This window comes from Montipora foliosa, chromosome 4, assembly GCF_036669935.1.
Source record: "Montipora foliosa isolate CH-2021 chromosome 4, ASM3666993v2, whole genome shotgun sequence".
Taxonomy (NCBI): Eukaryota; Metazoa; Cnidaria; class Anthozoa; order Scleractinia; family Acroporidae; genus Montipora; species Montipora foliosa.
Window position 1 is genome coordinate 9,109,192 of NC_090872.1, and position 14,620 is coordinate 9,123,811.

General features: G+C 42.0%; 1 protein-coding gene across 3 annotated transcripts; it reads left to right on the forward strand.

Annotated features, from left to right (window-relative positions):
- Nucleotides 1–157: 157 nt before the first annotated feature.
- On the forward strand, nt 158–13,894 carry LOC137999746 (dystroglycan 1-like). 3 transcript variants are annotated; one of them, XM_068845636.1, is made up of 4 exons: nt 158–320; nt 790–1,031; nt 7,294–7,804; nt 9,247–13,894. In XM_068845636.1, the coding sequence occupies exons 2-4, from the start codon at nt 852–854 to the stop codon at nt 11,934–11,936; spliced, it is 3,381 nt and encodes a 1,126-aa protein (XP_068701737.1). In that variant the 5' UTR covers nt 158–320; nt 790–851; the 3' UTR covers nt 11,937–13,894. The 3 variants fall into 3 exon arrangements, with proteins under 3 accessions (XP_068701737.1, XP_068701738.1, XP_068701739.1); XM_068845637.1 differs by lacking the exon at nt 158–320 and adding an exon at nt 428–587; XM_068845638.1 differs by lacking the exon at nt 158–320 and adding an exon at nt 553–667.
- The last annotated feature ends 726 nt before the right edge of the window (nt 13,895–14,620 follow it).

Consider the following 14,620-nt stretch of genomic DNA (forward strand, 5'->3'; position numbering starts at 1 on the left):
TTACTGCTCTTCAAGTACTTCGGTGGACCTTCGTTAACACACGATTGTGTGACTTCGTTTGTCTATTTGTCATCGGACAGTGGCAATTCGACACCGACATGTTCTGCCCAGGCGTTCGGCCTCCGCTTCAACTGCAAAAGCGCCAAGCCCTTGATCGCATTTGATTGTGGGAAACCCTACCCGCCATTCGCGAGGTTATTCATTCTTCAGGGTTCATAAACGTTAGTTTTCGCCCGCGTGCTAGATGTGCAGACCATCGCTGATTGGCAAGAAAGAAGACATAAGCTCGCCTTTGTTACGAAACCAAGAAAGGCTGAAAGGTTTGCATAATATTTGTGACGAATAAATTGTACGACGAGGCAGGGTCGCTTTCCTTTGTTTGGAATTTGCTGCGGTTTAACCCGGACACGCTTTCGGAATTTATTCCATGTGTCTTGAATTTTCACTGTGTTAGTAACCTAATCTTTACTGTCTACTATGCTTTCTATCTGGTATTAAGGTGTAGATTTTATTGTTAAAGAGGTAATCCCAGAGCTTATTCGACTTTCAGAGACAGCCAACAGAGGGAACAAAAAAACAGAGACGAGGTATAAAACAAAGATTATTGTTAGGGCATTTGCGATCGGCCCTTTTGGCAGTTAAGCCGATATCCACTGATATTATCAAGGTAGACTGTTTCCTTCAGCTAGGAGCGAGGCGTTTCGTCACCATTCAGAGCAACAATTTCGCTCTGTTGGGAGTAAAAGAAGACTTGCTTGCTTGATTAATCCCGTTAATTTAATTCCACAGGGACATTTATCGATTGAAGGAAATTTTTTTGACGCAGAGTAGGTGGATCGAGGACGTTCGCCATGGTCTTCAGAGCGTGTCTTGTGTGCGTGTTTTCCACATTTGTGACATGGGTGATGTGTACGGAGAGCAAGCAGAAAGATTCTCTAACGGCGGAAAGAATAGACAATACAAATGCAGTCGTAGGACGGCTTTTCGTGTATTCGCTAAGACAGGGGGGTGAAAACGAAGGCCCATTTGAGGTAAGTGATTTTCTGTTGCGCCAAGTCAGACAAATTAATCGACTTAATAATAGACATTTTTCTTGTTTGTCACGGTATAAAATAAATATATCATAATTAATTGTACGTCTTATCTTTGCAAAATGGCTTCGCTTGTGCTATTGCCTCAATTTCTGTTTGGTTTATCGACTGTAGTCGGTTTATCTTGCAGCAACTAACTCGTTCCTTAGTGATCTTGGGAGTTATTTTTTTGCTCCGCACCAAACTGTTAAGCATACGGTACACAAAAGTGCTAGGCTGCTGACAAAGACAAATGTCGACCAAAGCAAACAGGTCGAGACTTCTGGGCCCTAGCTGATGTCTGTAGGAGCCATTGAAAACATAAATTTATCAACATTGTGTAAGCTTGTGGTGTGATAGTTACTTTTTTTGTCGTGTGACTTACATATGTTGACACGAGATGAAATCAATTGCTCTTCTGACAGGAGAGAGAGTGAGTGAGTGCAGTGTCGTGGTTGTAAAAACAGAGACTGTGAAAACCCCATTTTTTGCGGTTTCATGTAGGTGAAGAATTAGGGTGTTGTGTGGAAATGAAAACCCACTGAAGTGTCAATTGGACGAAATGCAGACTGCATGCCTTGCATAGCCCTGCGAAGTTTTTCAAACCGCAGTATGTCATTCGCTAGTTATCACACTTGGAAAATCAGTTGATTAGAAACAAAACGTGATTGTTAAATTTCTCCTCACCGAAATTTTAAAACGCCGAAAAAATAAGACAAACGTTTTTTGGTTTTGTTTTTATAGGGAACAATAAACGTTTGTGTTCAAAATGTCACGTCTGGCTACAATAGTGTCGATATTATCTATCGCTCTCCGTTCTCCATTCAACCATCTACCGGTATATCAAATGGTATCATATTGTGGAAAAAAATTTGTAACGTTTCAAACGATTCCTCGCCAGAAGATGGAGGCAATGCATTTCAACAAAGTACTGTGTTATCCTTGATAACAAAAGATAAGCACTTGTGCATGACCGCCCGGTCAATATATCCCGCCGTATCATAGCGCACGAAACTTAGACACATTTTCAAGTTTCTCGCACCCCAACGGCGACTGGGAATGGCACAAAAATCTCGGAGGATTATTCAGACATCTTTCCATAAATATCTCCTAAAAGTCAACCACATTTTGCCCAAACCATACTTTCTTAATGAGTGCAACCGGAAACACAGGAATTTTCGTAACCGAGGCCTTACAGCGTTTGAGATTTTACCACGAAGCATCGCCCGCTTTTGTATTATCACTTTACTTTGAAGTGCTAACTTTCCCGGTGAAATCATGTTTAAAATAGCCTAACAAAGTCATTAGAAAGACGCCTCAGGATTTTTGTTGTAATATCATAATCATTGTTCCGGCCGTCTTCTTGCGCAACCCACTGATTTAGACAGCAATTACTTTACAACCTGGCCTCTCTACACGTGGTTTTTCATCAATGACTGCTTTCTGTATTCATGCTCCTTTCTCGCCATCGTGTTTCATTCTGACCCATTCTGCATAAATCGAGTGATGGTGCAAGCAGGTAGCAACGGCTACAATCTCGGGAACAAATATTCTCTATGACTGGGTACACTTTTCTTTCCCTTCTAAATGTTGATTTAAATTCTCGATGATTAGCCTCTGAAGTTAATATTGAAGGAGCAAAGATGGTAGGCAACTGTTTTCCAGCAGTGATATTACCTTCTCTTCTAGGAAACGATTTTATGACCATCTCTGTAGCACAAAATAACGCATCTATTGCAGCTTTTGAGGGCTCTACAAACCTCCACGAGCTACTCAAAATAAAATATATCACAACATTGACATTGCAGTTTTCAGCAAGGCGAGCAACAAGGGTCGTGTTTACTTAAATCGTCAGCGTGTGCTCAAAAAAATAAAAGATTATGAAGGACACTCGCGTGCATCAAATTAACTGCGTGAATTTGCTACCTGTATTACAATCGTAACTTGAATTATGAGTGTAGAAGTGAAACTTTTCAGGGACTTCTCCGGGAATTTGGAGTTGACCTTGGTTTTGGCATTTTTCAAGGAAAGTGAAGCGAAACCTAAAACGTGAGGTCGATACACTGATTTGACTCATTAAGTCTTGATAACGGAAATACTTCTGACATGGATGAAAAACCACAATCAGCTCAAGGCGTAAGATCGCAAATCCACTTAATTCGGGAGTTCATAAATCTCGGACAATTTTTTCCAGCGTACTGAGCCTTTTACGTTTAGAGTGTTCTGTCATCGCTTTAAGTTTCTCGTATCGCATTTTTGGTCAGCAAACAGGCGAAGAGAAACAAACGATTCACGGGCCCACCTAATGTTTAGTCGCGCTATGTTAATAACAGATTAAGAACAAAGACGTCATAATTCACCCAACTCTTTTCCGTTTCAGTAGCCTCCCTCACAATCGCTTCTAGGAAAGTACAACTTCTAACATCAAACGTAACGAAGGAAAACTGCTTCATTTTGAAGAAAGGCGAAGAGTTAGAGTCGAAGCTACCATTTCTGACTGCAACCGGTCCGTTCACCGGCCAGTGACGTGTTTTTGGCCCAGCTTATGTAAATGATTGGCTAAGAAAGTGATCGCGCGATCTGTGAGAGTGGTTCCAGTTAGGTGTTGAAAGTGATAATTTCTCATGCGCGTTGGATGATTGAATGGAAAATCTCGCGCCACATCCTCAGCCAATCAGTGGCAGGAACAACACCAACGTGACTTACTTGCACGTGTCTCCGACTTAATATGCTTTGCCTTTTTAATCACCTTCTTCGATTGTCATGGTGGGCTGAAAACGGCGTTAAGCAACCGCCAACGGCTGTGGCATCGAAAACGCCTCGTCGAAATCTAACTTATTGTTATTTTTAGTATTTCGCGATAATTCTTGTCGTTCACGTTGCAAAATATACCCGAACCGTCCAATAACTACTAGATTGGCTTTGAAGGGTTTGCATTTGCTACGTTCTACTTTATTAGTTGGCCAAGCCATCTGAGGGAGCAGATAAACGGTCGTGACTTTTCAGTTTCAGAACTGTCATGGGGAAATCTTTTGCTCTTTTTGCTGTATCCATGGAAATAAACAGTTTCGGTCTAGGGAAAGCGGTTACACACAAAAACGTCCTTGCCTGTGGGCAAGCTCTATTTACCCATGGGTGAAAGAGCTAGTGTAACCTCAACTGTTGTTATATGCCTTGTTCTTCAGACGATGCCGCTGCAAGAACGCAATAGTGGCCGGGTATTTCGCAGTTACGGTTCTCCAATGGGGAGCTTAAGCACGCGCGTTTTTGAGAGGCGGACGACAACCGGAAGAGAACATTTCGCGTGGCAAGACAGTGATGTCTCCCACATTTTTATATTAATCATCTCTAATGGAGAAAAGATACTTGGCAACGTAAATTTGGTTGTGAGAAGACAAACAGCTCACTTTCGGTTGTCGTCAAAAACACGCGTGCTTAAGCTCCCTAATAACGCGCTGCACGTGCGGAAACGCATTTTATCGCATATTTTTGCAGCACTCTGCGTAACAACGACTTGAAGTCACCAAATTTTTACGTTTAAACCGCAGCGACGGTTGATCAGACGAATGTGAATGGCAACATTTCAACGCAACATCTTGCAACATTGTTGCATGATGTTGCGACATGTGTTAAGCGGGCTTGCCAAACGCACGCAACATTTTCAAGATTTTCAAGGCAACATGTCGATGTTTATGTGCACCAGGCCCCTTGCACGCAACAAGTGGACCTAGCCCGCATGCCCCAGTGCAACAATATGGAGTTTAATAAACGACGACGGCTACGACAACGACAACGCCATAAAGCAAGAATGTTATTGGTTGAAAGAACTTAAATTATCGTGCTGCACGTGCGGCACGCAATTTTGAACATTTCCCTGCCGTACTCGTCAAAACAACTACGTGAAATGATCACATTTAAGGGTTTGACGACAACGTGGACAAACCACCGTGAATCTTTCAGTCTCATTCTTTACTTAAAATCTGCCCGCACCAATCCAGTTTTAGGACATTTCGCCCATATTGAATAATATTTACAAGATGAAATAATCATGAAATACTTAGAATAGCTCAAACTTGTATTTTGAAGTGAAGTTTTCGTCGCCGTAGCCGTCGTGGTTTCTTAAACTCCCTAATGTTGCGTGGACGTGGCCAAACGAGTGAAACATCATGGAACATTCAAAATGTTGCAAATTGGACCGTTTTCAAATTATTTTGATCCAACGTCATCCAACATGTTGCAACATATCGCAACATATCGCAACAGGGTGGCCAAATGTATGCAACATGTTGTGCCCAACAATGTTGCAAGATGTGGGGTTGAAATGTTGCGAGCGTTTGGCCACGCCTTAAGCCAACCGAATGATCATTTTTCCTCGTTAATCCAACCGCACGATCTGCTCTGCAGATTTTCCTGATTAAAGCAAAAGTATTATGTTTTAAAAAGTGTTTCCATCGCCCCCGTTAACATTACAGAGCAAACTTAAGCAAAGACGACGGCGAAGACAACGAGAACGCCAGTCTCACAATATAAGTTTGCGTTATTCTAATCACTTCAAAAATGACACAGGTCGGAACGGCGCTTAAGGACGATCCCTACTATTGTTATTGCGCATATGTTCTGCGCATCTCCAGATACTCAGGTTTTCTATCAGTGATGCTTACTAATACAGGGATAGTAAGTGCTCTTGGTATCCAAAAAGAAAATTGAGGATGACCATGCATTTTTTGGAGATAATTAGGTTTCAATTTGAGAAAGAAAGCCATGCATTTCTTTGCATTTTAAAGCTTTTCACAAGTATTATTCACGAATTATCTTTGAAAAATGCGTGGCTACCCTCAATTTTCTTTTTGCATTTCAATGACACTTGTTGAGGTCTACATTTCCTGCATAATCATAAACAAGGACAGAAATAGCTTTGAATCAGTAGGCACTGTCCTTAATTTAGGGGAGAAAATAAAAATTTATCCTCAAGTGCTTATGTTCTTCTTAAAACCTCCAATTTGGCTATTTCACTTTGTTGTTTTGCAGACAACGGCAAAGAAATAGACAAAAGTGACAAACGCACGTGCAGGGCGTGCAAAGCTATTGTTTTGCATATTTGTGACGCTCTGGTTGCCATCGCCGTTGCTTAAGTTCCCTATTTTTAAACTTTGATTTTAACTGGTCTCATTTGGTTTATATGTTGTTTTGAATTTTACCCATTATAGCGAAGCTAAAAGGTTTATTAGTATAGGTAGTCACACGTTTTCGGGTGCAATTTGGAACGAAGCACTTGTAAATTTTTTTCAAAGAGGAACAAAATATGGGCTCGTGCAATTTGAATTCTTTGCAAAAATTTAAGAGTACTTTTATTATATGACACTGTCTCACAAGGACTGGGAACTACCAAATTCACGAATTTGATTGGCTGAAATCGATATTGACCGAGATTTTCCCACCTGGACAGGTAATGTTTTGCGGTGAAAAGTTGCAAAGTAAAATGCAAAAATATTAAGTATTTTCTTCTACCAATATTTATTTATTGAGGTGCCAAAAAGCATGATACGGCAAAAAGGTAAGGAGGACGAGCAAATTTTGGCAGAATTAAGTTCAGCTCATCGCCACTCTTCGCCATTCGCAGGCAAAATGTCAGTTAGTACACACCGGTACATTAAACGAATTAAATTGTTCTTGTTTGCCATATAATAAAGATCTTTACTTATTAACCGAGCGTAGGCAGTTTGTATGGGAGAATCTTGACCTCGGTCGTGTGTACAGACCGAACGCGCTCCCGACCTCGGTCAAGATTGTCCCATACAGACCTCCTGCTCGGTTAATAAGAGCTAAATAATAATACCCGTGAAAAAATTTGGAGATGAGATTCAGGTCGCAATTAATCAGAAGAAAAGCACGCGTATGACACAAGAATTGCGCCACCCGGGGCTCGCATTTGATTGGCTCTCTGAGACTTTCTTTGTTCATTGACCAATCAGAATGCTTGGTTTGTTATTTCTTTTTGAATCACTATTTTTTTTACTGGGTTACCTGGAAACTGCATTTTTCTCAGCCAATCAGAATGGAGAAATTTTGCCATATGCATATAATTGGGGCTAAGAACGTCTTATCTATCCGCCACTATAAAAGATGATCTATTGCTTTGGAGTATCGAAGCAAATTTAAATCACACAATTGCGAAGTTACTTGCTATGTTGAATTACAAACTCTTCATTTTCCAAATCCTCAGGTATTTCAGAAAAAGCAAGAATCACTACCACAATGGGTATCTTTTGACGCACAGAAATCGTCCCTTGTTGGTGTTCCTTCGTGGCGCGATAGAGGCCAGTATGACCTGGACATTCGCTCCAAGGGAAAGGTGCAGCGATCTCTTAAAATTAACGTCAAAGACCTGCGAGATGGCGATTTGCAACTTTTATCAAACTCCAATAACAGCAAGCTCGTTTCTTACCCGGAGCCGAATTGTCCTAAGGGAATGCCCGTGGCTGCCGCGAGTATAATCTTAGATTATCACTTGGGAAAACTCACGGGAAGAGAAAGAGCCGACATCTTGAGGAAATTGAGTAATTTTGTCGATGTGGACGCAGGAAAGCTTCACATGTTGGCTGGAAAGGGCCACAACACCGCCTTTGGATTTAAAGATGTCATAACCGTTACAGCGGGTCCAGGGAATGTCGCTGATTCTAAACAGCCTGGAGTCGCGGTTTCTTGGCAAGTTGGCTGCAGTGTTGATATCCCAAGTAAGTTAAATTCACCTTTTGTTAGTTTGATAAGCTTAGAAGTATTTATCATTAGTATATACCACACAAGTGAATAGTTCTTTCCGCGCATTCTGATTGGCTAGCTCGGAGGTCACTAGCAATCGTAAAAATGGCTTCCCTTTTCGCTTCAGTTACCGAGAAGCAAATTTTATCGATAAACTCGGCTGATTATTCAACTTGAGTGGTCTATACAAAAACAATTATTCACCCCAGTGTCGGTGAAAGAAGTGAATATTATTTTATCTCCACTTTGGTGAATAACTTTTAAATATACTAATACTTAAAAATGTCAACTATTAAGTGATGTTAGATATTTGGTCCGATCGGTCAATGATGTTCACTCAAATCTTTTTTACTTCAGCGGACTCGAGAAATTTAAAATATGATATCCTAGTTTTCACTTGCCACGCCAGCAAGCACAAGAAAGCAAGTATAAGTAGCTTACCGTATTTCCTCCGTCGAATAATAGCCGTCCCCAAGAGAAAATGAGGGGTCAGAGCGGGAGTTTCCCGGTCCAGTCCACGAAAGTTATTTTTAGACGAGCGGAAGTCTTTGTTCTAGCGGAAGTCTGTCTTCCGAGACGTCCGCATGCAGGCCAACCTCGGTCTGATGTTTGAAAGAAAAGCAAAGATTTCATGTAATGGCGGACGAAGTGGACTTAGCGTTGGCCGATGAAAACGACTTTCAGAACGCGGAAAATGGTTTTTCTGGTCTGCTAATTCCAGCTGGGATATAAGCTCCACTATTTCTTTGAACACGAATGACTCGCTGGCTGACATCAGTGAATTAAATGGGGAACGCGAGTCAGAAACGAATAGCTAGGGTGACAGTTCATGGCACGACGACAGCGATGTTAACGATCAACAGTCGGATGACGATCACACCGAGGAAGCCTCGACATCTTTGGGCAACAGAAAAGAAAAAGGAAATTCCGAGAAAGCCAAAGCAACACTGCATGCGGACGTCTCGGAGGACAGACTTCCGCTAGAACAGAGACTTCCGCTCGTCCAAAAATAACTTTCGTGGACATGACATATCCCGGCCAACGCCCTGAGCCTCCCTCTCTGACCCCTCATTTTCTCTTGCCGTCGTAAAAAAAAAATTCCAATAAAGTTAAGTGATTGTATTCCTTTCTAGCTTGGTAGAGGCTCTTCAGGGGCCGATACTAATGCACTCGAGTGGCAGGCACATGGTCCGGAAACGCGCGGGGCATCTCGTGTACCTATATCCCGAGCACGCTCCTCAAACTCATTCCCCTAATGAAAAACATTTTTGAGAGTCTTTCAACCTCTAGCAATCAGAGGCAAAACCAACTTTAAAAAATTGCAATTGTCAGGGATGATAAATATCAAAGGATTAGATTACTTGCCTTTTATAGCAGATAATATTAAGGATTTAATATTTGTGATGTGTCATCGCAGGTGCACGCATGGCCTCTTTCCTGAAATCAAGCGCTGTAACCGGTGCCTTCCAGCAATCCCTTGGGCTTCCTGTTTGTGAGTGGCATATTGCTGTTGGTCAGCCAAAGGAGCCACGACAGCGAGCCCGCAGACAAACTGTACAGGGAGAGATGGTTAAATACAGCAACCACGCAGCAAGACGAAACGCTCGAGCAATTCAGCCGACTGCAACACCGACTTTGACCGTCGCACCTCCAACTTCAGTTGTCCCACGAGCCACGATTACAATCACCAAGACAAGCTCGGTCGCTCCGACTTCCACAGTGACGCCGACCACGACTCCGATGGTACCAACGACTACCAAGCCTTCGACCACTGCTGAAGCTCCAACAACTACCGAAGCTTCTACGACTTCCGAGAAACCGACAACTACCGAAGCTTCAACGACTACCGAGAAACCGACCACTTTCAAACATCAGAAGACTACTGAGAAACCGACAACCACTGAATCTTCAACGACTACGGAGAAACCGACAACCAAACCTTCCACGTCTACCGAGAAACGGACAACTACCCCGAAACCAACCACCACAGACAAGCCGGCTACAACCGAGTGGTCGACCACTACCGAACAACCTTCCACAACCGAGGAGCCGACAAAAACTAAGCGACCCTCTTCGTCTGAGGAGCCGACCACTACAAAGCAGCCCAGCACAACGAAGGCAGCCGACTCGACCACGACCGAGGTATCGATCTCGGCAATTGAAGAGGAGAAAACCAAACCTATAACGACAGAAAAAGCAGACACTTCTGTAGCCTCAACAAGTTTCGAACCAATCACAGAAAAAGCAGACACTTCTGTAGCCTCAACAAGTTTCGAACCAATCACGGAGAAGCCTGAAGATGGAATCCCGAAATTAATCAACCCCATTGGCCAACTGAAAGTTTATCGAGGACAAGTGTTGGTGTTTCACATTCCTGAAGACACATTCTATGACAAGGAAGATAAACTCACTCCAAACATGACTCTCGAGATAAGAACAATACACTGGAAACGTTTAGCAAAGTCCTCGTGGATCAATCTTGACGCTGAAAATCAAATCATTTATGCTTTACCCATGGACAAAGACAATGTTAATATCAGTGAATTTATCATTATTGCTAGCGATAGCGAAAAAAACCAAGGTCTTAATGTGATTGAGGTGAATGTATTGGACGATGATTCAGCATCTCACAATCACCAAGTTGAGCTTGTGCTCGACCATGATTTTGAGCAGTTCTCCGCTGATTTGAATACCAGGGTCTCTCTTTTGAAAAAGCTTGCGAAGTATGCACATCTGGAGGTGAATAACATTAGAGTAGACGATATTACCAAAGGCTCTGTCGTCTTGAAACTCCACTTCGATACAATCCCGGAAGACGATTGCGATTTTCCTTTAAAGAGAGCGTTCTTCGACGATGAAGGTAACGTCAACTCGAACTTGAGCAAAGCTCTTGAACCAGACTTCGAGGTGAAAAAAGGATCTTTTGAAGGCCTTGGACCCTGCAAGGTTTCTGTAACCTCAACAAGTTTCGAACCAATCACGAAGAAGCCTGAATATGAATTCCCGACATTAATCAACCCCATTGGCCAGCTGAAAGTTTATCGAGGACAAGTGTTGGTGTTTCACATCCCTGAAGACACATTCTATGGCAAGGAAGATACACTCACTCCAAACATGACTCTCGATATAAGAACAATAAACTGGAAACCTTTAGCAAAGTCCTCGTGGATCAATCTTGACGCTGAAAATCAAATCATTTATGCTTTACCCATGGACAAAGACAAAGTTAGTATCAGTGAATTTATCATTATTGCTACCGATAGCGAAAATAACCAAGGTCATAATGTGATTGAGGTGAATGTATTGGACGATGATTCAGCATCTCACAATCACCAAGTTGAGCTTGTGCTCGACCATGATTTTGAGCAGTTCTCCGCTGATTTGAATACCAGGGTCTCTCTTTTGAAAAAGCTTGCCAAGTATGCACATCTGGAAGTGAATAACATTAGAGTAGACGATATTACCAAAGGCTCTGTCGTCTTGAAACTTCACTTCGATACAATCCCGGAAGACGATTGCGATTTTCCTTTAAAGAGAGCGTTCTTCGACGATGAAGGTAACGTCAACTCGAACTTGAGCAAAGCTCTTGAACCAGACTTCAAGGTGAAAAAAGGATCCTTTGAAGGCCTTGGACCCTGCAAGGGAGGTGTTATTGTTGCGAGGTCAGAAGGCCCGTCTGGAAAATGGGAAACGTATGTTATTATCCCGGCTGTTATCCTCGTGGTCGTCTTGCTGTTTATTATCGGTTGTCTCTTCCTTGTTATGCGTTCTCGGCGCAAGCGAAAGATGTCTCTAGAAGATAAAAACGTGTTCGTTTTCCAGAAGAAGCCGTCTGTCTTGCAAGAAGAATATGAAATCAAGGAAAGGCTGCTCAAGCAACCACTTGTCCTGCCGAACGAGAAACCCCCACTCCAACCTCCCACTTACCCACGAAGCCCCTCGCTGAAACACGCAAACGGCGACACGACCCCCCTAGTGGCAGGTTACCAAGCTCCCTCCTTCACGTCAAGTAGATCTCCCAGTACCCCAACAAGCCCCGGTGGGAATAGCCCTCGGAAACCCACGTACTCGGGGTACCGGCTACCCCCCGCGTATGTGCCCCCGTGAGAAAAAATCAAGACATTTTTCTGCGTGGAGAGTTTGCTCAGATTATGCAATGGCACAATCGTTGAAGGAATGTTTTTTTTTTACACGAAATCTACTTACAACAAAATAACATAAACAAAACGTCTACGAATTGTAATTAAACGTTAGTTCGTAGGGGTACCAAGATATAAAATATACAACATTTGAAAAAGCAATCCAGTTTTGGCCGAAAGAAGAAAATGAACCAGTATATTGCATTGGAGCTGTAACGACGCCTCAGGTTTCCATTGATAGCCCCCGAGTTATCAGTACTTTCGACCAGGGTTTGTTTAACAGTGTAATGCAAGTCTGCTTTGGTGCCAATGTTGAAGTTGCGCTTAGTTTTGTAGAGCATATATATCACGGTGACTTAAACAACATCTCGCGAATTTAAACATTTTACACTGAAAAATGACAGTGTTTGCCTTCCTGGTCAAAGATTGATGCGAATTTCAAAGGACTACAGCTTGCATTGAACGTGCAAGTCAATTTTCTGAAGGCATTCCCTTTTCGCGTCCCGAAAAAAAATTTTCCGCAATTGTTTGACTTTGCTTCAGACAAAGAAGTACCATCTTTTGGTTTCTCAGTTAAAGGTCTAAGAATGCTTTATCTCGGCTGTTAAAAAAGGATCAGTATCCCTAGTTTGAGTAAATACTATAGCAACACGCATATATAGAAGGCTTTATAAAACGAGATAAATGAAGAATTAAGTTTGCGAATTTGAATCGGAGCTAAAAGACACTGTCACAATGTTTTGTGTACAAACTTCATAGACAACGGCTTCCAACATAAATGAGTTCACTTGAAAGTTCTGAGTTTCGCCGAAATGCGATCGACCCTGAAAACTAACACTGATTCGTACAGTATATTTCGGATTAATACAGTCGCCAAGCAATAATGTTGTCAGTTTCTGCTTCAACAGTATTTTGGCGATTCAATCGCCATGTAAAAATAATGTGATTCGTTTCCATCCCATTCATCTCTTCGTCACAAAACAGCAAATACTAAGTCTTCATTAAGCGCATCATTTTGCAAGGATCAACTCGAAACTTCAACATCCTCTCCCCCCCTGCCCCGGGCAAAGCACGAGCATTTGAACTTTTGAAGATTGGATCGTTCAAATTTCCGCCCCCTCGGGCCAAAATAGTGTTCAAATGCTCCACCCTGTCGTCGGATTTGTTTGTCTGTCCCCAACTTTTGGAGTCCTTTTTTGTAAGCCAATCGCTCAAAAACGCTTTATCTCTTCCTTTTAACCGTGTTTTATGGCTGTTGGCGACTTAGGCGCCTGAAAAAAACATTTGAAACCTGACTCTTCCGGTTCAATTTTCCCCACCCCACGCAGGCAAAGGTCAAATTCCCCACTCCCCGGGCACAGAAGATAGTCAAATGCCGGGGGATGGAGGCGATGTTGGAATTTCAATTTGATCGGCGCATTATTTTCAGGTGTCCAAATAATTTAATTTTACAGTAAGTCAGAAAAGCATCACGCGACCCCTTCACTTTAAGATAGTAATGAAAGAAATTTGCTTAAGAAAGGAAAAAGCAAATAGAAGTAAGTACTCTTCCCTAGATTTTTCAAACCTCGTTTCCTGGTTTTACAGCCCCTCGTCCTTGCTGTGGTGGGAAGATGACAGACCCTTGGCGACTTACACTACGAAGAGTACATTCTCAAGATCACAGGAAACATCAATTATATAATTTTTGGAAAAAAGTTGTAAAATGAAACGCAGCATATTTTTTAAATCACGCCCATAGCTTTTAAACTGAAGTTTACAAAGATTTGTATCGTAATACTGGTTTCGTCTCTTCGGCTGGGATATTGTTCCTCGGTCAATTAATGCTTCTACCTATTAGATACATATTTTTAAAGGTTATTATTCTTGTATTTTTCTTACCTCTCAAAAAGGCTGTCAAAAGATTAAATCCCTGCTTTTAGCGTATTTGTGAATAATTTAATTTATGGTCAAATTGATCAAGAGACAGGACATCCTTCTTAAGTGCAAAAAAAAAATTCCTGTTGAAAAATCGTCGAGGGCCCTTAGGTCGTCATGACGCTTTGTTGAAATACTCCGTAGCATGGATGGCGTAGTGGTGAGAGCACTCGCTTCCGAACAAACCAGAATGCAGAGTTGGATTCCCAGAGGGTTCTCTGCGCCGAGGGGTTTTCCTCCAGTTCTCCGGTTTTCCCCTCTTCACAGAAATCAAACTAATACCCCAGGGCTAAATTCAGTTGATGTTTAAGTAAAGGTTATTATTATTATTATTATTATTATTATTATTATTATTATTATTATTATTATTATTAAGTCATATAACATTGCCATAACTTCGTGACAATAACAGTATTAACAAAAGTTTGAAGCTCACGATACAACATTTTAAAGACATGTTTCGGCATGACTCGTGCCATCATCAGTTTAATGTGTTGTTTCCTTTTGCGCTGTTTTAGATACGTTTACAATTTGAGTACTTTAGTAACAGTTACAATTCCGCTCGTGCAAGTGCACGACCGAACACCGACCGAACACTTGGGGTTACAACTAGATGAACCGTTCAGGTGTTTGAATACATGAGAATTTTTGTCAGTCGAGAGATGCTCTTTTACCCTGGTTGCAAAGTGGCGTGGAAACAACACATTAAACTGATGATGGCATGCATCATGCCGA